The following is a 25979-nucleotide window of genomic DNA, read 5'->3' as shown; positions in this document are numbered from 1 at the left end:
TTTTAGTTTCTTTCTTGAACTTAAAAAAACAAGAGTTTTTAAGGTTGATTAAACGACGTGAGAAGTATAGATATTTTTGGCTCCACAAAACTAAAGCTAAGTTCTTTAGTTCATTTGCTTAGGCAACTTGAGTTCCAGGAGGATTCAAGATCCTTAAAGATCGATGATGTACTTCAAGTTTCTAAAATATTCCAATTTTGGGAAGAAAGTACTTGCCCAGCCACACAATTATGTAGCAAAAGGCAATTTTCTGCAGGCAGTAATACTCTAACATGGAGACACCAAAACCTGCTGGCTGAACATGAACATGTTGGTTTTTCTGCTTGAGAATTTGAAAGGGCCAAATATTACTCAATTCATATAAGTATTATTTAATCTTAATTATAACTGTGAATATGACTTTACTCAGGGCTCTCCCTTGTAGCTATAAGTGGTCTTTTTCTTGGAGCCTATGGCGTCAGAATCGATGGAATCGGTATCGGTAGAATCGGAATCGAAAAGTCAGATTCGGAATCGGGATCGGAATCAATAAAATTTTGGAATCGACCCATCACTAGTAATAATACATACATTTTGACGCATATTTTTGTACGAATTATATTTGTGAAAATTGTAAAAGTGCCTAAAATACCACAACACGCGTCTTCGTCATCCCTAACGTCCAGTTGCAGCCTCCAGGTAGAAGAAATTTCCTCCCGAGATTCTCCACTTGATGATTACTGTGAAATCCGGGAAGGAAATATTTATCTGAAGCGAATATCACAGGTTTTTATGAAATACAGAGGAAACAGAATATTTCTTTTGTATTCCACGTGGATTTATTTAAGAAAGAAATTAGAGGGACAAGGTTTTATGGGAAAACCTCATGGCGGAGAAGTTAAAAACATTTTACCTTCTTCCATAAATGTTTTAATTGGAAAAAGTGGGAAATTAATTTTTTATGTATCGGGAGTTAAGTTTTTCATTGAAAACGAAATCTCTAAGATATTTTGACGGGTTGAAATACCATGAAGAACAAACGATATTCTGAAAATGTCAAGGAATAATAAAATTGTACCTTTCAATTCTTACTTGCCGAATTATATCGCTACTACAGGAGATTGCTTTAATTAGTAACCAAATCAATTTTTTTATATTTGAATACTTCCGGATTTTTGGAGACGAAATCTCACTAATCTCTGTGCTCTACACTTCCGTAAATAATATCCATTTCCCAATCTCGAAGACCGCCGTGATGCCTTGAGATACATCTACTTCCATGCGGCGGAGAGACTAAGCGCGGTGACACTCGGCTACCTAGGTGTTCAACAGTCACAAACCCAAGTCCCAAGTTGGCGAGAGGGTTCCCAAAATTTCAGTCATCTAAACCCCATCCCCTCCACACCGCCTCCCCTCCCTTCCCTAAACACTGCCCCCTATGTACCCTCCCTCTACTCCAAGGCCGCTCGCTAGTCGGCTAGGCTCGTTAGCCACGAGGCCGAGTTTTTGAGGAGTGGGTGGAAGAGTCCACATCTCAGAAGTGCCTGATGTACCCGGCAGCCTTAAGGAAGTATTTAGCAGGTGATGGTAGGAGATATTGAAATTTTTTTACAAATCTTTTGCTTGTCAGATGATTGCGGATTCAATGTTTGTAACATATCCACACAAAGATAGGATTTTTGATAACTTTCTTTGAATGATCACTTAATGAGTTGCATGGAAAGCAATGATGAGTAATTCATCGAGTCTCGTCAGGAACTTGTATATGTTATTAAGTAGTGTGGATGAACCGCCGTGAGTGAAAATATGCGTTTTTCTCTTATAATCATGAGTGGTGCAATGAACCGGAATTTAACTGTGTCCGGCCTTCATCATCTCAAATTATCTTATGCTTATATCTAGTTTTATATAAAAAAAATCATTGAGGTATGTATATTTATCTCCTATATTTTCCAGCCAAGTCATTAGATGTATTTCTCGTTCAGAAATGCCTTAAATTGAAAATGAAATGACAGTAATTTAGTTGCTATTTTCTTATTTATTAATTTTAGGTGTGTGAGCTGCACTTCACATCGAGTGATATCAGAAAAGAATCTGTGGCCTTGCACGAGGAGATGGGGTGATAATTCGTGTTGAATTCACTGCCTTGACTGCTGGCCTAATCCTTTGTATCCAAAAGGGTTTCTCTAAGTGAAGCTATCATCAGCTGAGGTCCTGCGTGTAGTAGTCTCTGGTGCTCATATTCAATCAGCAATTTTGTGATATGATGCCTTGGTGGAAGTATCATAGGATGTTTAGAATTGTATGGTAATTCTGCCGCGTGCAATCTCCCTCCTACTCTCAATATGTCTTCACCATCTAGAAAAGGAAGTAGCTGCTTGAGTTTACTCTTACCATTTACGACGCTGTTTTCCTTTAATGAAGTCATATCAGATGAATATGATTCAACTTGTGCAATTTTGACAAGTTTTCTTGTTGCTGCCTTCAACTCATGCGGGGTCAGTGATGCAGAGGAATGCTGTTTCTTCCGTTGACAATTGGAAACAAATCGCAGCAGGTAGGCTGTTACCCTCTGTAATTTGGTAAAGGTTGAATAATTATGAATGAATAGCCTTTCAACCTTGCATGCATTTAAACAAATGATTGCATTTCTCTCATCGGGAATATCATCTAAGCACTCTTCCTTACGTCCTTGCGGCCAATTACTTGGATCTTGTTTCAGCCAATCTGGACCCGCCCACCATAAGGAACACTCACGTAGCATTTCGGCAGATATTCCGCGGGAAATAAGATCAGCAGGGTTGTCTTGAGATGGTACATGCTTCCAGTCTTTTGTACTGCTCTGTATCTCAGCCACTCGGTTGGCAACAAATGTTTTCCATTTCGTCGGACATCCAGACACCCATGCCAAGGTTACTGTTGAATCTGTCCATAGATGTACGCTGTCAATTTTATGAATATGAGCGTTTTCTGCAGTTTCTTCATTAATCTTGATAGTAGTAATGCTCCACATAGTTCCAATCTTGGGAGAGTTATTTGTTTAATGGGCGCTACCCTTGACTTTGAGCACAACAAATGCACTGTGTGTTCATTGTTTTGATTGGTAGATCGGATGTAAATACATGCCCCATAAGCTCTCTCAGAAGCATCTGAGAATCCATGTAATTCAATCGATCTTATTTAACCGCTCTTGTTAGCACGAAACGATTAATCATAATGTCATTCATTGCTGGGATCTGTTTACATAGAGAAAACCATTCTTGTAATAGTTGACATGGTAATCTTTCATCCCAATTATATTTGCACTGCCACAGTTTCTGCATGAATATTTTGAAGGTTATGGTGATTGGACTCACTAATCCTAAGGGATCAAATGTTGATGATATTACAGAGAGAATTTTCCTTTTCGTGCAGTATGAATCCAAAACTGGCAATAGAGGTTTGTGGATTGAATTCACAATAACAAACTGATCAGATTTAGGTAGCCATTTCAAACCTAGTGTTTTCACCATCTGACTATCATCATCTGCCAACGAATGGTTTAGCTCTTTTAATTGCGTTGGAATGGCTTCCAACACCTTCCTGTCATTACTGCACCATTTTCTGAGTTGAAATCCTCCTAGTTCTAATAATTCTTGTAGTTCCCTTTGTAGTTTGATTGCACTTTCTGGAGTATCTGATCCAGTTAAACCGTCGTCCACGTAAAAATCTCTTGTCAAGGCCTCTGCTGCTTCGGGATAGTTTTCTCGTTCTCTCATTGCTAATTCCTGCAAACATCTCACTGCCAGGAATGGCGCTGCTGCTGTGCTGTAAGTTACTGTGGTGAGTTTATACTCCTGTAGATCCTCATTTGGATCTTTCCGCCACAGGACCCTTTGTAGTCCTTGGTCTTCAGGATGCATCAGTATCTGACGATACATCTTTCATATGTCAGTTGTCAAGGCGACTGGATGAAACCTAAATCTCATGGTGGTAGACCATTGGTCCTGTTGAATTGTGGGTCCGACAAGTAGCATATCATTTAATGATTTTCCATTGGTTGTACGCGTAGATGTATCAAAGACGACTCGTAGTCTTGTTGTAGAGCTTACTTCCTTGAACACCGGGTGATGTGGAAGATAATATTTGACTCCTCCTTCTTCAGTACTCAATATCATATGTCCAAGCTCTTCATATTCTTGCATGAAGTTCGTATAGTCCTTCTTCAAGGCAATGTTCCTTTCCAATCTTCTTTCGATTTGGTGAAATCTCAGCAGTGCCGTTTCTCGAGAGTCTCCTAGATTTTCAATGCCGTTTTTTGTTGGTAGTCTTACAATAAAGCGGCCTTTGTCATCTCGTACTGTATGAATTGTGAAATGTTGTTCACAAAGCTGTTCCTCCTTAGAATGAACTGGTTGTTCCATTTCTTCGATGTCCCACCACTTACTTAACTGTTGTTCCAGCATGGAATCACTTCTTGCAAGCAAAGTTAGTTGTTGAGTCTGATTTACTTGGTCTTGATCTGTTTTATACTCTCCACTTATGATCCAACCCAATTTTGTATTTTGAAGAACTGGGTATGGTCCAGGTCTGGTCTTTTGCTCTGGCAACAGTAACTTACAAAACAGTTCTGCTCCAATTAGGATGTTGATTTTTTGTGGTTCATTAAATCTTGGGTCAGCTAATTGAATATTTCTTGGCAAACCTAGATTCTTGCAAGAGATGAGTGTTGTTGGTAAATTGCCTGTAATTTTTGGAAGTACAGCACAATTCAATTTAGCAGTGAAATCAGTCGTTATTGATTTGATTTCTATGTCCACACTGTGAGTGGTTGATGACGTGATGCTATTGAATCCTTGTAGTGGGATATGGTTTCTTTTCTTTCGTATTCCCAAAAGTTGTGCACAATGTTCAGTAATGAAATGTGTTTGTGAGCCACTGTCAAGTAAGGCTCGACAATTGACCCACCGTCCAGTCTTGTCTCTGACTTGGATGACGGCTGTGCTCAGTAATACTTGCGATATTGATTTTCTTCTCATTGTGTAATAACTCAGGTGAGGCTGTGCTGAAGCACGGGTTTCTTGATCCTGACGTTCCTGTCTGTTCTGAATTGACTCTTGGTGACTCGACGTGGTGTGGCTTGTCTTGGTGCAACAAGGTGTGGTGATGTCGATTACATTTGAAGCATGAGCGTTTCGATTTTCACTCCATTGCATAATGATTCCCTCTTAAGCAGTTGTTGCACAATTTATGCTGCTTGATTATTCCAATTCGTCTTTGAACACTCATTGAAATAAATTCATTGCATCTGAATAAGGCATGCAATCCCTTACACACTACACATGCAGTGATGGTGTTTACATAACTCTGCTTAAAGTTCTTGTGATTCTTGTTTTGTTTAAACTTATCCTCCGTTTCACTACCATTTGGTTTTTCAGCATGTACTAACTGCAGAGTTTGACATTTTCCCTCCAGAAATTGTTTCAAATCTTCTAAACTGGGAAAATCATGGTTATCGAACCTCCATTCGAACTCAATTTTTGTATTTTTGTCCAACCTTTCCATAATCATTTGTGAAATCAGCAAGTCCTCCAATAGGAATGGGTAGATCCATTGCTTCCAATCCTTTTTTATTGCTAACCACTTGATTAATTAATTGTCTAATTTCTGGTTCCGAATTCTTGTGAGCACTTGGTAACGTAAGTAGAGCTCTGACATGCTGCATTGCAATTAATCTTTTGTTGTTGTATCGTTCACAGATGATTTCATATGCCACCTTGAAGTTAGCTGATGTTGCAGGTAGATTTTGAATTAGCTCTTTTGGTTGACCCTTTAGCACAGATAGTAAATAATGGAACTTCTGTACCTCAGAAAGTAGTTGATTATTCACAACTAGACTTTCAAATGTATCCCTGAATTGATTCCAGCTTCCTAACTCTCCGTTGAAGTTAGGCAGTGTTATGCGTGGCAATTTTATGTTATTCATATCTGGCGTCTCACTTTGATTGGATTGGCTCGATCGCTCAGATTTATTCGAAGATTCATGTTTCACTATTGGCTGGGAATTAATTATGGTCATAATATTCCCTTCGACTTCAAAATAAATGCGTTCAAAATCTTCTCTGTCCGCGCCATGGTCTTCCTCATCCTCAATTTCTAAGCGTAACTGGACTTCATCGTATTGATCCCATATTTCTCTAAGTTTGGCTTGCCTAGCATGTAAATTTTTTAGCTTATCATTCACGGAGAATGAGTTGACGTAGTTGAGAGCACGTGTTAATTTTCCCTTAATCACGCCCCTTTGCTTTATTAATTTGCCCTTTGTTATTGAATCCATCATATGGGAAAATGACTAAAAAGGTTTAGGAATGGAAGGATCTGACCTTGGATGAGCCTCTGATTTGAGTGCGGCGCCACACGAACAGGGATGGGGTGTTGAGTTGAGTCGGCACTTGTTCGACACGGCGCGTATCTCGTCGGCGATAGCGGAGATAGAAGGCGGCTGCGTGTCTCTTCTGCACGGCATTCAGTCCGGGCTGGTCACTTCCCCTTGCGGCCAGCTGCTTGGGATGATAAGGGGAACTAAAGGCTCGATTCTTACGACGCAATGCGTGTGCGTAATTTTTCAAGAAGAATCCGCTGACAAAGGACCAAAATGTTTGGGTATTGAATTATAGTGGACTGTATTAATTTAAATGCTGGTTTGTTATCAGGATTCCTTTAATGAAATTACACTAGTAAGAAGAGCACAAAGTAAACTAAATGATCTTGAAAGGATTGGGAACTGTCCCACACGTCCACCCAAGACGATTGCGCGAGGCTGACTGACCACAAGACTGACTCCCTTGGCCGGCCGGAGTGAGCGCATGGATACAAACAAAAGAAATAGTTCCTCAACAACTAGGTTCCTGTGGCGTCACGTGGAGCGGCATCGCATGGGCACCAATCTGGCCTTTTTCAAATGCAGCTAAAATTGACCATTTAACATTTGTCTAAACTGGGATTTCTAAAACCAAGTAATTTGTGTATTATGAATACAGTAATTGTGGGTACCGAATCGCAATCAATGCCTTTTGTTTTTTTTAATGAAGGAAACTACCCTATTGTTTACATAAAATTAAAATATTCCATTAATCAGCTGTTTGAATCCTTTAAAGGCAATCACAATTACTTGGGTTTCCTGCTGCATATGCGACCTAGTCAAACATTCTCACATTCATAGTTTAGTATTCGAGGTGTTCGAAATTCGATGTATTCGAATATTCGAGCAATGATTTGATATTCGAATTCGAGAAATCTACTATTCGACCCATCCCTACTATAAACCTATTCGTTTCCTTCCTCTCCCAAGTTTTCCTAACATTCTACCCTCTTACCCTGTTTTCAACATCCCCTCCCAGCTTAGTGCTCTGTCCATACCTTCTGTCTTCTCCGTATCTCATCCAGAAGCTGTCTCTCCACACCCACCATATCCACCACGTTCCTCCTCCTCTTTTATCCTCCCTTATACAGCCTGGGCCGTATAAGCATTACAAATGAGTCATCTATCCCTCTAATCTAAGCCTATCTTTTTGAGAATATTCATTAAATTTACCCAGTTCACTCTATGAAATGCTTTTTCGAAATCCACCAAACAGGAATGCACGTCCTAGTCTTCACAAAATCCTCTGGCCAACATCCCTCCTCATAGTTCCTTGGTACTAGTTTGATAAATCCTTCCTACTTTCCCTACATAGATTCTTCAGAAGCTCACACTCTATTTTTTCCATGCCCACAGCTTTCCTAGCCTTCATGTAATGAAGGGCTCTCTAGATTTCAGCATCTAAGATCCCCTGGCCATATATTTATCCTCCTCCACTGCACTTTCCTCCTCTAAAGTCAATCCCTCCGGCCTGTTCCTTCCACCATACAGATACTCTACTCTACTCTGTACCTCTTCTCACTTGGTTAGCATCCTTCTGTCTTTAGCCTTATGTTTATACATTGCTTGGCCTCATTTTCTGTTCTATAGCAACTTAGCTTTTGTGTACAAAGTGCCTACCTCTCCTTCCTTCTGAAACTTGTCCATGTCCTCACACTGTCTTTTCCACCAAGCCTCCCTTTCCCTCTTAGTTTCATGCCTTATTCAATTTTTCATTTCTTTATGCAGTGGAAGCCCGGTTTTGCTGGTACGGCATTTTACGAGAATGGCGTTTTTGCGAGTGATAGTCCTTGTACTGCCAATTGGCATATGTGTTACATGTAAAATAAATCGGATTTTGCAAGGTCAAAAAGTTCCTTCCACTGTGTACGCTCGGTTTTACGACAGATATTTCTCGAGGGTGATGCACCTCTGAGCGATCATTAACTATTATGTTTTGTATTATCTGTTCATTAAACTAAAAATACAAGATGTGTGTCAGATCTACAACACCTGAAGCCAGTTATGTCCATGCATTTATGTGATTTATGGCCTTGAGTACGCTCTGCTTGCTCCCGTTTTACCTTCATCTTTTGTTATTCGCAGTTATCATTGGGATGGGAGTGGGAGGAAGATGACAGTGGGAGAGGGAGTTAGTTCCCCCCCATCCTCTGTGGCTGGCTTCATCACTATAATAATATAATAGGCTAAGTCTTAAGGCCTGGTTACACGAATTATAAATTAGCATGTACGGGTGTAATGTCTTAACGTTATTAACGCAAGAATGAACACCAAAATGCATGCACAGAAAATAGAACCTCTTCTAATTTGGTTCATGCATTCGTAAATGTTCTGTTACAAACGTATCCAAATGTACATTAACTGGTTCGTGTTAATGTACCGTGTAACCAGGCCTTAAAGCGTGGGAGTTAACATCGTAGTGAAACCCCCTGCATCTCCTCCAGTGTGAGGTATGGAAGTTGAAAGCGCAACACTGTTGTAGTTAGATTGGCACACTTACATTGACTTCAGACACTACTTGAGGATGCATCAGTATCTGACGATACATCTTTCATATGTCAGTTGTCAAGGCGACTGGATGAAACCTAAATCTCATGGTGGTAGACCATTGGTCCTGTTGAATTGTGGGTCCGACAAGTAGCATATCATTTAATGATTTTCCATTGGTTGTACGCGTAGATGTATCAAAGACGACTCGTAGTCTTGTTGTAGAGCTTACTTCCTTGAACACCGGGTGATGTGGAAGATAATATTTGACTCCTCCTTCTTCAGTACTCAATATCATATGTCCAAGCTCTTCATATTCTTGCATGAAGTTCGTATAGTCCTTCTTCAAGGCAATGTTCCTTTCCAATCTTCTTTCGATTTGGTGAAATCTCAGCAGTGCCGTTTCTCGAGAGTCTCCTAGATTTTCAATGCCGTTTTTTGTTGGTAGTCTTACAATAAAGCGGCCTTTGTCATCTCGTACTGTATGAATTGTGAAATGTTGTTCACAAAGCTGTTCCTCCTTAGAATGAACTGGTTGTTCCATTTCTTCGATGTCCCACCACTTACTTAACTGTTGTTCCAGCATGGAATCACTTCTTGCAAGCAAAGTTAGTTGTTGAGTCTGATTTACTTGGTCTTGATCTGTTTTATACTCTCCACTTATGATCCAACCCAATTTTGTATTTTGAAGAACTGGGTATGGTCCAGGTCTGGTCTTTTGCTCTGGCAACAGTAACTTACAAAACAGTTCTGCTCCAATTAGGATGTTGATTTTTTGTGGTTCATTAAATCTTGGGTCAGCTAATTGAATATTTCTTGGCAAACCTAGATTCTTGCAAGAGATGAGTGTTGTTGGTAAATTGCCTGTAATTTTTGGAAGTACAGCACAATTCAATTTAGCAGTGAAATCAGTCGTTATTGATTTGATTTCTATGTCCACACTGTGAGTGGTTGATGACGTGATGCTATTGAATCCTTGTAGTGGGATATGGTTTCTTTTCTTTCGTATTCCCAAAAGTTGTGCACAATGTTCAGTAATGAAATGTGTTTGTGAGCCACTGTCAAGTAAGGCTCGACAATTGACCCACCGTCCAGTCTTGTCTCTGACTTGGATGACGGCTGTGCTCAGTAATACTTGCGATATTGATTTTCTTCTCATTGTGTAATAACTCAGGTGAGGCTGTGCTGAAGCACGGGTTTCTTGATCCTGACGTTCCTGTCTGTTCTGAATTGACTCTTGGTGACTCGACGTGGTGTGGCTTGTCTTGGTGCAACAAGGTGTGGTGATGTCGATTACATTTGAAGCATGAGCGTTTCGATTTTCACTCCATTGCATAATGATTCCCTCTTAAGCAGTTGTTGCACAATTTATGCTGCTTGATTATTCCAATTCGTCTTTGAACACTCATTGAAATAAATTCATTGCATCTGAATAAGGCATGCAATCCCTTACACACTACACATGCAGTGATGGTGTTTACATAACTCTGCTTAAAGTTCTTGTGATTCTTGTTTTGTTTAAACTTATCCTCCGTTTCACTACCATTTGGTTTTTCAGCATGTACTAACTGCAGAGTTTGACATTTTCCCTCCAGAAATTGTTTCAAATCTTCTAAACTGGGAAAATCATGGTTATCGAACCTCCATTCGAACTCAATTTTTGTATTTTTGTCCAACCTTTCCATAATCATTTGTGAAATCAGCAAGTCCTCCAATAGGAATGGGTAGATCCATTGCTTCCAATCCTTTTTTATTGCTAACCACTTGATTAATTAATTGTCTAATTTCTGGTTCCGAATTCTTGTGAGCACTTGGTAACGTAAGTAGAGCTCTGACATGCTGCATTGCAATTAATCTTTTGTTGTTGTATCGTTCACAGATGATTTCATATGCCACCTTGAAGTTAGCTGATGTTGCAGGTAGATTTTGAATTAGCTCTTTTGGTTGACCCTTTAGCACAGATAGTAAATAATGGAACTTCTGTACCTCAGAAAGTAGTTGATTATTCACAACTAGACTTTCAAATGTATCCCTGAATTGATTCCAGCTTCCTAACTCTCCGTTGAAGTTAGGCAGTGTTATGCGTGGCAATTTTATGTTATTCATATCTGGCGTCTCACTTTGATTGGATTGGCTCGATCGCTCAGATTTATTCGAAGATTCATGTTTCACTATTGGCTGGGAATTAATTATGGTCATAATATTCCCTTCGACTTCAAAATAAATGCGTTCAAAATCTTCTCTGTCCGCGCCATGGTCTTCCTCATCCTCAATTTCTAAGCGTAACTGGACTTCATCGTATTGATCCCATATTTCTCTAAGTTTGGCTTGCCTAGCATGTAAATTTTTTAGCTTATCATTCACGGAGAATGAGTTGACGTAGTTGAGAGCACGTGTTAATTTTCCCTTAATCACGCCCCTTTGCTTTATTAATTTGCCCTTTGTTATTGAATCCATCATATGGGAAAATGACTAAAAAGGTTTAGGAATGGAAGGATCTGACCTTGGATGAGCCTCTGATTTGAGTGCGGCGCCACACGAACAGGGATGGGGTGTTGAGTTGAGTCGGCACTTGTTCGACACGGCGCGTATCTCGTCGGCGATAGCGGAGATAGAAGGCGGCTGCGTGTCTCTTCTGCACGGCATTCAGTCCGGGCTGGTCACTTCCCCTTGCGGCCAGCTGCTTGGGATGATAAGGGGAACTAAAGGCTCGATTCTTACGACGCAATGCGTGTGCGTAATTTTTCAAGAAGAATCCGCTGACAAAGGACCAAAATGTTTGGGTATTGAATTATAGTGGACTGTATTAATTTAAATGCTGGTTTGTTATCAGGATTCCTTTAATGAAATTACACTAGTAAGAAGAGCACAAAGTAAACTAAATGATCTTGAAAGGATTGGGAACTGTCCCACACGTCCACCCAAGACGATTGCGCGAGGCTGACTGACCACAAGACTGACTCCCTTGGCCGGCCGGAGTGAGCGCATGGATACAAACAAAAGAAATAGTTCCTCAACAACTAGGTTCCTGTGGCGTCACGTGGAGCGGCATCGCATGGGCACCAATCTGGCCTTTTTCAAATGCAGCTAAAATTGACCATTTAACATTTGTCTAAACTGGGATTTCTAAAACCAAGTAATTTGTGTATTATGAATACAGTAATTGTGGGTACCGAATCGCAATCAATGCCTTTTGTTTTTTTTAATGAAGGAAACTACCCTATTGTTTACATAAAATTAAAATATTCCATTAATCAGCTGTTTGAATCCTTTAAAGGCAATCACAATTACTTGGGTTTCCTGCTGCATATGCGACCTAGTCAAACATTCTCACATTCATAGTTTAGTATTCGAGGTGTTCGAAATTCGATGTATTCGAATATTCGAGCAATGATTTGATATTCGAATTCGAGAAATCTACTATTCGACCCATCCCTACTATAAACCTATTCGTTTCCTTCCTCTCCCAAGTTTTCCTAACATTCTACCCTCTTACCCTGTTTTCAACATCCCCTCCCAGCTTAGTGCTCTGTCCATACCTTCTGTCTTCTCCGTATCTCATCCAGAAGCTGTCTCTCCACACCCACCATATCCACCACGTTCCTCCTCCTCTTTTATCCTCCCTTATACAGCCTGGGCCGTATAAGCATTACAAATGAGTCATCTATCCCTCTAATCTAAGCCTATCTTTTTGAGAATATTCATTAAATTTACCCAGTTCACTCTATGAAATGCTTTTTCGAAATCCACCAAACAGGAATGCACGTCCTAGTCTTCACAAAATCCTCTGGCCAACATCCCTCCTCATAGTTCCTTGGTACTAGTTTGATAAATCCTTCCTACTTTCCCTACATAGATTCTTCAGAAGCTCACACTCTATTTTTTCCATGCCCACAGCTTTCCTAGCCTTCATGTAATGAAGGGCTCTCTAGATTTCAGCATCTAAGATCCCCTGGCCATATATTTATCCTCCTCCACTGCACTTTCCTCCTCTAAAGTCAATCCCTCCGGCCTGTTCCTTCCACCATACAGATACTCTACTCTACTCTGTACCTCTTCTCACTTGGTTAGCATCCTTCTGTCTTTAGCCTTATGTTTATACATTGCTTGGCCTCATTTTCTGTTCTATAGCAACTTAGCTTTTGTGTACAAAGTGCCTACCTCTCCTTCCTTCTGAAACTTGTCCATGTCCTCACACTGTCTTTTCCACCAAGCCTCCCTTTCCCTCTTAGTTTCATGCCTTATTCAATTTTTCATTTCTTTATGCAGTGGAAGCCCGGTTTTGCTGGTACGGCATTTTACGAGAATGGCGTTTTTGCGAGTGATAGTCCTTGTACTGCCAATTGGCATATGTGTTACATGTAAAATAAATCGGATTTTGCAAGGTCAAAAAGTTCCTTCCACTGTGTACGCTCGGTTTTACGACAGATATTTCTCGAGGGTGATGCACCTCTGAGCGATCATTAACTATTATGTTTTGTATTATCTGTTCATTAAACTAAAAATACAAGATGTGTGTCAGATCTACAACACCTGAAGCCAGTTATGTCCATGCATTTATGTGATTTATGGCCTTGAGTACGCTCTGCTTGCTCCCGTTTTACCTTCATCTTTTGTTATTCGCAGTTATCATTGGGATGGGAGTGGGAGGAAGATGACAGTGGGAGAGGGAGTTAGTTCCCCCCCATCCTCTGTGGCTGGCTTCATCACTATAATAATATAATAGGCTAAGTCTTAAGGCCTGGTTACACGAATTATAAATTAGCATGTACGGGTGTAATGTCTTAACGTTATTAACGCAAGAATGAACACCAAAATGCATGCACAGAAAATAGAACCTCTTCTAATTTGGTTCATGCATTCGTAAATGTTCTGTTACAAACGTATCCAAATGTACATTAACTGGTTCGTGTTAATGTACCGTGTAACCAGGCCTTAAAGCGTGGGAGTTAACATCGTAGTGAAACCCCCTGCATCTCCTCCAGTGTGAGGTATGGAAGTTGAAAGCGCAACACTGTTGTAGTTAGATTGGCACACTTACATTGACTTCCGACTTATGGAAAACTAGGGCAACATTACCTGCCGTTGCATACTATCCAGCGAAGTTATTTCGATATTTCATATGTGCATCGGAATGTAGTTTGATCAAGACATTGTCAGCTATTGCCATGTAGGAAAATCACAATTATCACCAAGATGGTGTAAGATAACAATAAACCTTAGGTTATCGAACGAGGACTCAGCACCGCCGAGTAATCAACTGTAAAAAAAATTTGAAATCAGAATTTCTGTGCTGATAGCAGAAGCCATCTTCTTAGAGACCAATCATAGTGAATCTTCAATATCTCTTCTTCGTACTCTCCAAAATTCTTAATAATTCAAAATTTCACATCATATCAGCAGAACTGTGACGCACTTCTGCACATTCCCTGAAATTTGTTTAAACTAATGGCTCAACTTAGATGCGGGTTACCCTCAGTGGCTATGTACTATGCGAGCACAATTAAAAATTACTATTTCTTACATCAGATCCTTTGAATCTCTTGGCAATGATTCAAAGCTCCTATATAAGACTCCTCTGTCAAAAATAATACTCCATTCCGAATTTTGTGAATCAGCACATGCATCCTCGCTAATCCGTTCCCATGCGATGCTTTTATCGCAGGCATATGAACCGCCCAGGGTTATTATATTCTGAGGCATTGAAGGTTTTGTAAATTAAGTAAAATATTATCGCAATCGCTCTCCAGAAAACTCTCTGACTACAGTCCGGCCAGCGAGAGTTGCCCAATGACACAGCAAATAGGAGGACTGTAGAACCCTCCACCAGCACGGATTGCAGCCAATCACTGGCCCCAAAATGCACCTCACGCTCTCGCCTAGTCATACAACAGTTGTCACATGCGTATGAAGCAAATAAACAAGCCCGAAAAAACAAAACAAGCCCTTCCTTCGAATCACCAAAACAGGGTCGTTGTCCCTTCCGCCTCCTCTCTTCATGGAAGCATTCTTTTTTTTACAAGTAACGAAGGCATTTCCCATTCTTACCTGGAAACCTCACCCCATACCCCGAACTATGCCCTTGTGGCTGTCCTCAGACAATTCTCGGACTATATAGAGGGGTGAACTCAATGCCCCCGATCGTGTGAGCACGGTACAAGGCAGAGGGCTGATTTATGGGGCCTCAGCATTCAGCGGTTCAAGAGAGTGATGAAAAACTTCTTCCATCCCGTGGACTGGATGTGCCCAATCACACGGCAACGTAGAGTTGGGGTGTGGGTAAGGGGTGGATCTTAATCAATAATACCTTTGCAGCGTTCAGAAAGGAATGTTGTCATCGCTTTAACGACTTGGATATCCACCCTGGTAAGCTTCTTGAAGTAGTTCACAGTATGGCTCTCATCATCCAAAGTTGAGCAAAGTCCTCACAATAATCTCTAATGTATTCTGCTGACTTATTCCAGCTTGTCCATCTCGTTAAAACAGGAATTTGGAACAACTTTGCACTTATTTCTTCATTAGGATACTTGGTTTTCAGATGCGACAGGTATCGACACTTTCTTTTGTGAGTTTTTGAGAACAAAAGTTTGCATTGTGTATCACATGTGTGGAGCTCCTGAAGTAACGTAGACCATATGCTGGCTACCAAGTTGAGTTTGTGAGCCTAACACTGTATATGTACCATGTCTTCATTAAAAGGTATAATTAAAGAGTGAACACATGTAAGCATATATTGGGCAGAATCTGTAACTATTGCCACTACATTTTCATACCTTACGTTGCAGTCTACAACCACTTTCAGTGTTGCCCTGGCACACTATGCACCACTTGCTTTCTCCAAAACCTTTACTCCACCTACATAAATGCACTGCTTACTTGAGCCATGATGTGGCTTTATAAGTATAGTGGAGACATATTTCCCAGTTCAGTCAGTAGATTTGTTGCATATTAAACAAACTTGCTTATCATAAACAGCTTTTTTTACACCTGAGCCTGATTTACACCTGCAGCAAAAACATATTTGGTACGAAAGTTGTCAGCATGACACATCCCCTGTCCTTGCAAGGAAGAACATATGGTACATATCACATACAACCATGCTTGCAGATAGTCCTTTAACCACAGACACATTGTATCAGTACTTGAGAAACTTACCTGGGCAGTATTTCTTGGGGAAACCTTTTAGAGCAGGATTTTCTATTTTTACGAGTGGTATATAAGCCTTTTTAATGGCTTCGGTCAAACCATAATTGAGCTGATCTCTATCCAGCCTGATTTTTTTTGATTTATCTCAACATTGTTGCAGTGAAACCCGTTGCGTCAATAGTCTAGCTTTCGGTGACTCTTTCTTGCTTTTTTGAAGAGCTGTTGCTTGGTGCTTCTGGCAGGAATCTTTACACATTCAGCCAATTCTTGCATTGCAGAATTTACGCATAACAATTTGTTTTTGTCTGTCAAAGACATAAAATCCTTCGCCAGCATACTCGTTGAAACAAGTAAATATATTAACCCATTAAATCCCAAGCATGTGAATAACTTAAAAATTCCCAATATTTTGATGAATTAGCAATAAAACAGACTCAAATAAGGCAAATTATTGTTTTATATATTTTTATTGTTTTTAGTTAGCCGTCAGTAAAACGTTGTGTATACGCAACATTGGGAGTTCCTCGGGTCAAAAGAGCAGTTTTGCCTTTTTTTTTCGGAACTCTTTCATTTTTGCAAATAATTCTTTTTTATTATAACCCAAATATATAATTAACCCAAAATATTGATTGAGGTATCCACCGCTTAACATGAATTCGCTTAACACGATATTCGCTTTAACACGATTGGTCCTCAAAAATCACTTTTACTGAAGTTGACCTAAGTTCCCGCTTAATTTAACTTCAGATGCATATAATACACTAAAGCCTACTTTTTTGAGTAACTAAGTAAGGATAAAGCGGGAAGAAATATCCTACGTCATCTACTTTAAGAATTGTAATAATTACATTGGCCCTCATAAAATCATAACATCATTGGAGTTGATCGCCGAGTGCGCGAGTGTGACATCCAAATTTTTTGCAGTGCCGTCGGAAAAAGCTATTCAAATGCCTGTAATCTGAGAAAAAATCCTTTGCGAAATGAAAAATAACTTCATGTTACACATTTTATTCTTTTTTGTTGAGCCCAGACCACGACATCAATATCTAAACATCGTAATGGGTTATACTGTCGGCCTCCAGCATATCGGTATCACAGGATTACGTGAAATTATACTAAGTTTCCATTTTGTAGAAGAAAAAAAGGCATCCGCAGTATCCAGTTAGCTCAGCGAATGCGAGCATTTTGATGTCTCAAAAACCTCGTGCTGAAATGGAACAGAGAAGTAAATTGTATCAATTTACCCCGCGAGTTGGATAGATACCGTATAAGCTTGTGTAAGAGGCGCACACGTGTAAGAGGCGCACCCCTATTTTGAGCATCGAAATTATAAAGAAAAATATTTTGCGACAATTTTTATCCTATCGTGCGGTGTGGCAGGCGTATGCCCGGAATTTCGACAGTTATCGAAATTTCCTCTTTCAGTACTATTTGAAAGAGGAAATTTTGATAACTGCGGCGGTAATAGCGGCATAAGAGGGAGTAGAAAGAGTTCCGATCCTCTCTTCGCATACGCCATCGCTCTACGTTGCTTGTCCTACTCACGAACAATTTTGTTTAAAAGCTCTCGCAGGAGTACTGCAATAGAATTGCATCCGTGAAAAATTGTAAGGCAAAACACGATAGGCACATAGCATGAACCTTCCCAAGAGATTGGACAACAATCGGGGCAATCTCAGCGCCGTAGGATAATAACCACGTCGTAGATTTAAGGTCCCTTGCTCACACACCGATTTTTGACGGCCGGTAAAATATCGGCCGTCCACATTCCAATAGCGAACAATCGGAGAGCATTGGAGCTTGCACACGTACCGACCACGCGCCGGCACCGGCAAAATGCCGGTTATCTGTCGGCCATTGTCACTGTGGATCCCCGGCGCCGGCTCAAAAACATAGATAGCAACTTATCGTTTGACCGGTAAAAATCCGGCGTGTGTGCAAGCATCGCTTCGCCGGTAAAATGTCGGCCGATATTTTACCGGCCGTCCAAAATCGGTTTGTGTGCAAGGGGCCTAACGGAACTACACTCGGCCCTCCATCAGCCAATGCCTCTGCCGTTTTTTTTCCTTTCCGAGACTCCACAGGAAAATAGGAAAATATCAAGTTAAAGGGGAACAATGGAAACGTGTTTCATCCCTACCCCATCTCACCAACTGACCTTTTTGGTCTACCAGGTTCAATTCTCCGAGTTTCTGGAGGTCAAATTCTAGGTGAGTCACCTTCTGAGCTCGAAGATATCTCGAAATCTTTCAGCAATTGTATGACACGCACGAGGTTCTAAATAGAATTAGACCTAACGCGATGTATATCTGACAGCATTTAAGTTTTTTGAGCTCTAATTGATTGACACAAAGATTTATAGCTAAAACAAGGGTACTAATATTCAACATAGTCCAAACAGCACAATTTCGGAAGAAACAAGCGTAGCATAAGCGCATTCAAACAAGACGAGACGGACTGGAAACTTCAGGCTACGCAAACTGCGTATATCACATTGCTGAGCCTTCGCCACTTCGCTTTAAAGGCAACGACGTCACATGCAAGATCGGACGTGTTCTTCCCTTCCTCCTTCGCTCATAGCCTCGTAGCTTGAAATACGGAGGGGAGGGAGCGTGCTCCTTCCCCTCGACCTCTCCTTCAGCGCTCTTCACTTATAAGCATTTCCGATTTCTTCTATCCACCATTTAGTCCAACAATGAACACACTCGTTGGAATTTTTTAACCGCAGGTTTTGACACCAATATAATTTTCAGTTGGAAAAATCCTCATATTAGCGTCTGAAGATGAATTTTGAAATATCAGGTGCTCAGCGTAATGGAAATTGCTCGGCAAGACAATGTTGACTATTAACCAGGTATGTCCTTCAAAACTACGCGTTTCTATACGTTTGAAAAGCGATTACTGTATGCAGTATAAATGCCGCGGGATGCCCACTCGTGGCAGTGAATGTAGCGCGCGCTCCGGAGCGAATCACCCCGCACGATCTTTTTAATGTTCACTTCTGGGGCACCGACGTGACGGCGCGATGCTTGCAAGAAATTCAAACAGGAGCATTTTAAAAATACGTCACAAAGGGAGAAACTCCCCTGCCTGCCGCTTGATTTTGACCCAGGGTTTCAGATGACTGACTCACGCTGAAAACCAAGGCCACTCAGTTCCCCTTGGACTTGCGACCGGTGAAGGGGAGGGGGGAAGATAAGAAGTTTGTGTAAGAGGCGCACCCCCATTTTCGGCTGCAATGTCTGGGAAAAAAGGTGCGCCTCTTACACGCGCTTATACGGTAGTTCCCACTAGTGACGTCTTTACGGCGCATCGTGGTTTCCCCTCAAATCCCGAGTGCTCGTCTGTCAGTGGTTTTACCGCATAAAAACCAATTCTAAACTTCCGGACATGAGTGCAAAACGTGTAATATTTGCCACGAGTGATGGGCCAAGGAAAAGAAGGAGAAAGACTATTACATTGGAAGCGAAGATGGCAATAGTGGAACATTTCGAACGTGGAGAGCGCATCGCGGACATTGGGCGTGCCGTGGATCTACACGAAGCTACTGTTAGGACAATTTGTTCCAATGCAGGGAGAATTAAAAGTAGCTTTAAATGCGCAACGAGTGTAAGCGCTGCAAAAGTAAATCGAACGCGGTCTGAAACCGTGGAAAAAATGGAGAAGTGGCTGTCACTCTGGATTGAGAGGCAGAATCAGAGCAGCATCCCAGTGAGTCATCAAAGAAAAAGCATTAAATATACATAAGAATATAAGCAAGGACAAAGACTTATAGAATCCTATAAGAATTCTGTAAAACTTATAGAATCCTACAAGTCTTACAGAATTGTTGTAAGAATTTCTGTAAAGAAATTTCCAATCGGGTACTGGAGTCCACAGCATTTTCTACAGTCAGCAGTCAAACATTTCATAGAAGCTGCTGCTGATAAATACAGAGATTCTGGAGAAAGGTCTAAGTATGCAGGCCATTGCAAAAATTTCAGTTCTTCTGAATTTGTCATAAATTTAGCAGTTGTATATGATGCTTTAACACATTCAACACGGAGCACGTCAACTGACATGGTCCCGTCCACACCGATATACGGAGCATGTCAATTGACGTGCTCTGCCGGTTGTCGGGCCGGGAGCCCATTCTCTCCCTCCGCACGTGACTAATATCCACTTCCGAGTCTTCTGATCGTGTGCATGGCATATTCCCTCTTTTGAATCGTGTGCGCCGTTTGAAAATAGCAGTATTTGAACGAAAGTTATGGCACGGAAACCCCTCTCATCTATTTCTCTTCCTTATTTTAACGGCCGATTCTGACGATGGACGTGGTACTTCTACCATATCGTGCCCAACATCATACAAGATATTCGTAATGCTAGCATAGCATACCAGGCCAAACTTTATCTCAAGACTTGTTAATAAAACTCAGTGGAAATATTGCAATGTCTTAATTCATGTCAAATTATTATTATTATTCACTCCAATCTTTCTTTCCAAAACAAAGTATAATGATCATTATGTTGCACAAACTGTGAGTTTTGAGGAGTACCTTTTCACTTTGGGTGTCGATGCGTTTATGGCTGCTCCTGATTCAATGGGTCAGTGAACCTGTCCCAAGGATAACTGCCTTGCACGACTTCTCTGGTTGCAGCGCCAAACTTTTCTGGTGCTGTAACCTCAGGAGCTACCCTCTTCAAGAGTGTTGAATCCACCATCCTGATTCGGCACCGTTCTGTGGCGTAGATGAATATTTGGAGCGTCCTTTTGAAGGCTACGCTTTAGCTGTTTCCAGCTGTAATGTTAGAAGGTAACTGTAAAGTTGGTATGCTTTTTTTGGAGGAGGCGACCAACAGCTGAGGTCATTTGCGCCACGAGGGATGGGGCAGGTAAGGAAGGGTAGAGAGAAACTCAGTGTCGGCATTAGTCTGCTCTTATCGAAAGGCACCAAGGGGATTATGGCTTAACGTCCCATCCGATGGACGGAGTGTTGTCCTCCACAAATCATTCAAGCAGGGAGCGGGCAGTCTCTGAAAATTCTCTGCCTCCACCAGGATTTGAACCCGAGCCCGCCGGGTGGGAAGCCAACACTCTAGCCACTACACCAACCCGATCTCCCTTACTGTACAGTTACCAGGGTTGATTGATTTAAATCACTTGATTTTTATTTTAAAAAAATCAAGTGATTTAAATCATAATGTGATCTATATGTTTGATTTTTAAAGAGTCAAGAAAAGGAAGCTGTAAGTGTATAATTTTGATTTTTATTTCTTAATTAGTACAATGAATCGACAGTTATCAGCTCAGTGGTGGCTCTTAAATAGAATTGATACTGTAGGAATGCATGTAAAATGAAAATTTAAAAAAATGGCTTTGGTTAGAATACTAGTGTATCCGTTGAAAAAAAATTGTTTTCTGATTTAACTTCTAAGCGTAGGCACCATACAAAGTTGCAATTACAGAATTTTTCTAAACTTCATATGCTTTAGAACAACATAATATAGCACATTTGATACTTCCAATGGCAATTTTATATTATGCTGGTGTAATTTTTAATTTGATACCATTGGCATTTCCATAGTTCTCTCCCCTGATTGACTAAATGTTGTATTAAGTTTAGAGTATGTTGCCTCTTATTGTCTCTGCAAACGATCATTCTCCAATATGCTGCCCAAATAGTTAGTTTTGCAAATAACTGAATTTTTGATGAATGGAGAATCATAAAAATCTCATTTAAATCAGTAAAATCCGATTTAAATCAATAAAATCTGATTTAAATAAAAAAAATCAACAAAAATGATTTTTTTGAAAAAGATAATGCTTTTTATCAACCCTGTCAGTTACCTTGAACAAAAATATAACATGGGTCGAGCACATCGGTAAATTGCGCAACAAGCTTAGTTCAACATGCTTTCTCATAAGAAGCATCAGGAACACCATAAATAATGATGTAGTATTGTCCATTTACTAATGAATTTTACTCTCTCATTATTTTAAGTATCCTGTTTTGGGGTTGCTCTCCCCATGCTACTGAAATCTTCAAAATTCAGAAGCGCATTATAAGGCTGATGTGCAATGCCCCCCATGATGCACCTTTAAAAGAAAACTGTGTATCCTGACACTTTCTTGCATATGCAAGGTGTCCCATGATCTATCTTGACCACACGAAATAACTTTTTGTCCAGATGCAAATTCAAATATATGCGTCAAGCAAATTTTCATTATCCGTCAGCGGGATTTTAATTGGCATGACTGCCTTCCTTGTAGCCTTGTTATTTTCTAAGATATGAACAGCGGTATGTCTTTTTTATCCCTTAACCGGTGACGTGCGGTCTGAGAGACGGCTGCGTTTCTAAAATTATGAATATTTTCAAAGTATCTATAATTCTCGTTAGCTTCATATTTTTGCATAACAAGGGCATCCCACTCTTAAAATTTAACGTTCCTTTTATTAATTTATGTAAATTTGCAACTGAACTCTGTTTAGCGGTCTGTGAGACCGCACGTCACTTACTAAGAATGCATCAAGAAAAGGAATAAGCGGGATAAATTTCATGGCTACTTACTACTTAGCCTTCCAACTTTAACATTTAAGGCCTTTTTTTGAATCTGGCGAAATATTGATACATAAGTACAATAATTATAACTCAATTGTTTTTGGCATCGGTTTTTTGATCCTGCTTCAAATCACAATTTTTTATGACAAATTGGTTCATGTTGGGAGTGTAAAAATTTTAATATAAGTTTAAGAATAGTTAAGCATTCAAAGAAAAATGAAACAAAGAAATAAAAATGGCGTAGCAATATTTTATGAATTTTTGATTTATTGCAGTCTCCCAGAGTGTTAGTGTTACAAGAATTTCACGTCACTGGTTAAGGGTTAGCACTAGAATGCCGAAGGGTGTCATTTTGACACCCTACGCGAACATTTTTTTCACAGCTGGCTTTGAAAGAGAGTTGTAGAATAAAATATTTCATGACTTTTAATCAATTCTAGGACTTAATAAGACGACAGCGCTAGGGATACCCCCCTCTCTTTTTTCCACCTTAAAAATTCAAATTTACCTTGAATGCCAGAGGGTGTCATTTTGACACCCAGTATATTTTATCATTTATTCGTTCGGATTAGGTGTTTCGTGGGATGCAGTTTGATTATACTAGCCAAATTAGTATTTTAGAATTAAATATTATCCTCATGATTGTTTATATTTTACACTTTTTCAATAAATATCAGCTCGTTATCATTTTTTCGAAATTTTATTAGCTCATAAGATAATTATATATGCCGCTCTATTTGCGAATGATTTTCTTTGAAACGATCCAAATTTTAGTGAGACGACCATTATTTTCCGTGAAACATAAGTGTAGTGACACGCGCAATAGGGTGCCTCGTTTTGCCACTTTTTTTTTAGGAGCGAATCGTAATACCCGGCAAAAGTTGCGTATCCGGGTGGGTATTACAGATATGATCATTTTTCAAAATCGGTTAATATCTTCTGTTTGCCACTTTGTCTTGAAATTTTGAAATTTTTAACGAAAAATGTAAATAATTTAAATTTGGTTTTAGCAAGCACTCATTTTTTCCAATGGAGTATAGCATTGATCTTTCCTTGATATTTTAGACCTAAAACGCTGGCTCTATTGCTTTTGATTATCGAGAAAATGACCTTTTATCGTGTCCCCTAAAGCACTTTTGTGGGGTTGGCAACCCGCAACAATAATTCTCATTTTATGCCATGCATGCGATAAATGACGTGAAATAATTTTTTTTTAAAGTCAAAAACGTGGAAATCATGTCTGAAGTTGTCAAGGGTAGTCACTAGGATGAGGTTATTCTCTTTTATGTCATCGCCTTGTGTAATGACCATATTTTTGTGCACGAAGATATCACTGTTATCAGTTTTTGTCAAGGTATGTGCCATTTGGATAAAAGCATCTATTCCAGCAGTTACACAAACCAGAGTACTTCAACTCATTTCACGTTACATGATGAAAACGATAGGGCAAATTAAATCCTATAGAGTGAAGTGGTACTTCAAAAAACAGGATGACTTGTTGAAGTCTTTTACTAAGGAGACAACGGAACTATGTATTTGATAAAGCCTTCTGCAAAAGTGCCAACTTTCCCAAATGTGTCTGTCATAAGGAAAAAATGTTTCTACCCTAGAGTAGATACCACTTCTTTGTGGATCAGCGAGGTCCAAGAATATTCCGAGTTGGAACTATTGACATCCCTATGCTAAAAAATGCAAGAAAAGGAGATTTTTTTAAAAGTCAAAAGAGTGGAAATCATGTCTGAAGTTGTCAAGGGTAGTCACTAGGATGAGATTATGCTCTTTTATGCCATCGCCGGCTATGTTGACCATATTTTTGTGTAGTAAGATACTCTGAAGGAGGAAACTATCATTCTGGATTAACTAGAGGTTTTTATGTCCCTATAGGGTCAAATTCATCTCCCTGCGGTAGAAAAGGGGTTTTATATTTTAGTATGATCTAGCAAATGTGCAGCTCCTTGCTCACCTATCCATAGAAACGGTAGCCAAGCGACCCAGAGCCCACCACGTGGAGGTGGCTGCTGCACCTTGGGCTCCTCCGCCTCATCCACCCAACCAACGTAATGCAGACCAGTTTATTTGTTCAGAATCGTCACCGTCCGGAAAAATTGTGATAGTTTGAGATTTCAATTGATATTTTGGCAGAAATTCCCGAGAAATCAAAGTGGATCTGCTGCAGCCATCCCTGGCGTTATTCCCACTTAAAAACGTAGCCGCTTTAGAGGCAAACTTTACTGTCCGTTCCACTGCCACTGCGTGACAGAGATATACGGCGAATGAATATTCTGGCCAAGTACCGTATTTGCACGAATCTAAGACGAACACGATTCTAAGACGACCCCCCCTTTTTTGGAACTCCACTATGGGGAAAAAATTTTCTAGGGGAAAACGTTCAATGCGGGGATGTTTGGCTAGGTTGCCTATGCCCCAGGAAACTCAGGATTTTTGGCGCGTAATGACAGGAATAGTGGTACTTTATCGAGACACTTAGGTCTTATTGTTGATTCAACTAATTGTTTCTTCGGAGGGTCCATGGTCCGAAGACCAATTAAATTAAACTAGTGATAATGAAACCTGACTTTATTAAACCCACACGGAAAACACTCGGTGGCATGAAGGCAAGCCACCCTGGAAAGTATGGAACCACTCGTACGAGATATGCTATCGCGTTCGGCGTACGCAGAGTATACTGCAGAGGGTGAAGCATGGCCATATGACTGCGCCATGAAATTTTTTGTCCCAAAGATACCCATTCTTTTCTAATTAGCGTAGTGCCAGATGGGCGGATGAATTCGGATTGCTAGTAGGGAGGAACAAAATATCCTAAGAAGATATCCCTTCGTCAGTAACTCTGAAAAGTGAGACTTATGGTATAACTCGTAAATTGACAACTGATAATAACCTGAATACCTGTTTTCGGAAAAAAATGCCGCATTAACTGCCGAGAAGCTCAGCTACGAGGATATAGTGTTTCCTCGAAAATCACCATCGTATTTTTCCAACTAGTTCCTTGCTTATAAATACTTAGATAACGTTAGAAATACGTCGTATTTGGTCTCGTTCTTTTTTTAACTACGAGCACATTGCAAATATTTCAGCCTAATAAAAGAATAATACCAATTGCCGAAATTCATTGTTAGACACCTTTTGAGCTAATAGGTGATTCATGCAGCGGTTGGCCTCCAGAAACTGGGAACTTTGAAGCAGGTAGGCTGAAAAAGGTCAGTGGGTGAGAAAAGGGGGGGGGGGCGTGAAATGCGTTTCTGTTGTTCTCGTGTAACTTGATATTTTTTTTGAAGCTAAGGTCTTCGTAATACGATCCCTGCACTAGCTGGGACCTTTTGTTTGATTTTGGAGAAGAGGAAAGCGTCAGAGGGGGGAGGCGAGTGCAGAATGGAGGGGGATAGCGGATCTTGGGAAATGCGCT

The 25979-nt window shown here is 40.3% G+C and overlaps 1 protein-coding gene across 1 annotated transcript in view; it reads left to right on the top strand.

Moving 5' to 3' along the window:
* Positions 1-1870: 1870 nt before the first annotated feature.
* LOC124156973 overlaps positions 1871-25979 on the top strand; it is a 158337-nt gene continuing 134228 nt past the window's right edge. The window contains exon 1 of the mRNA XM_046531417.1: positions 1871-2536. Within this exon, the coding sequence (XP_046387373.1) occupies positions 2495-2536 (42 nt within the window). The 5' untranslated portion in view covers positions 1871-2494. The remainder of the gene's footprint in view (positions 2537-25979) is intronic.

Source organism: Ischnura elegans, chromosome 4 (genome assembly GCF_921293095.1).
Source record: "Ischnura elegans chromosome 4, ioIscEleg1.1, whole genome shotgun sequence".
Lineage (NCBI taxonomy): Eukaryota > Metazoa > Arthropoda > Insecta > Odonata > Coenagrionidae > Ischnura > Ischnura elegans.
This window is presented reverse-complemented; position numbering and strand designations above follow the sequence as displayed.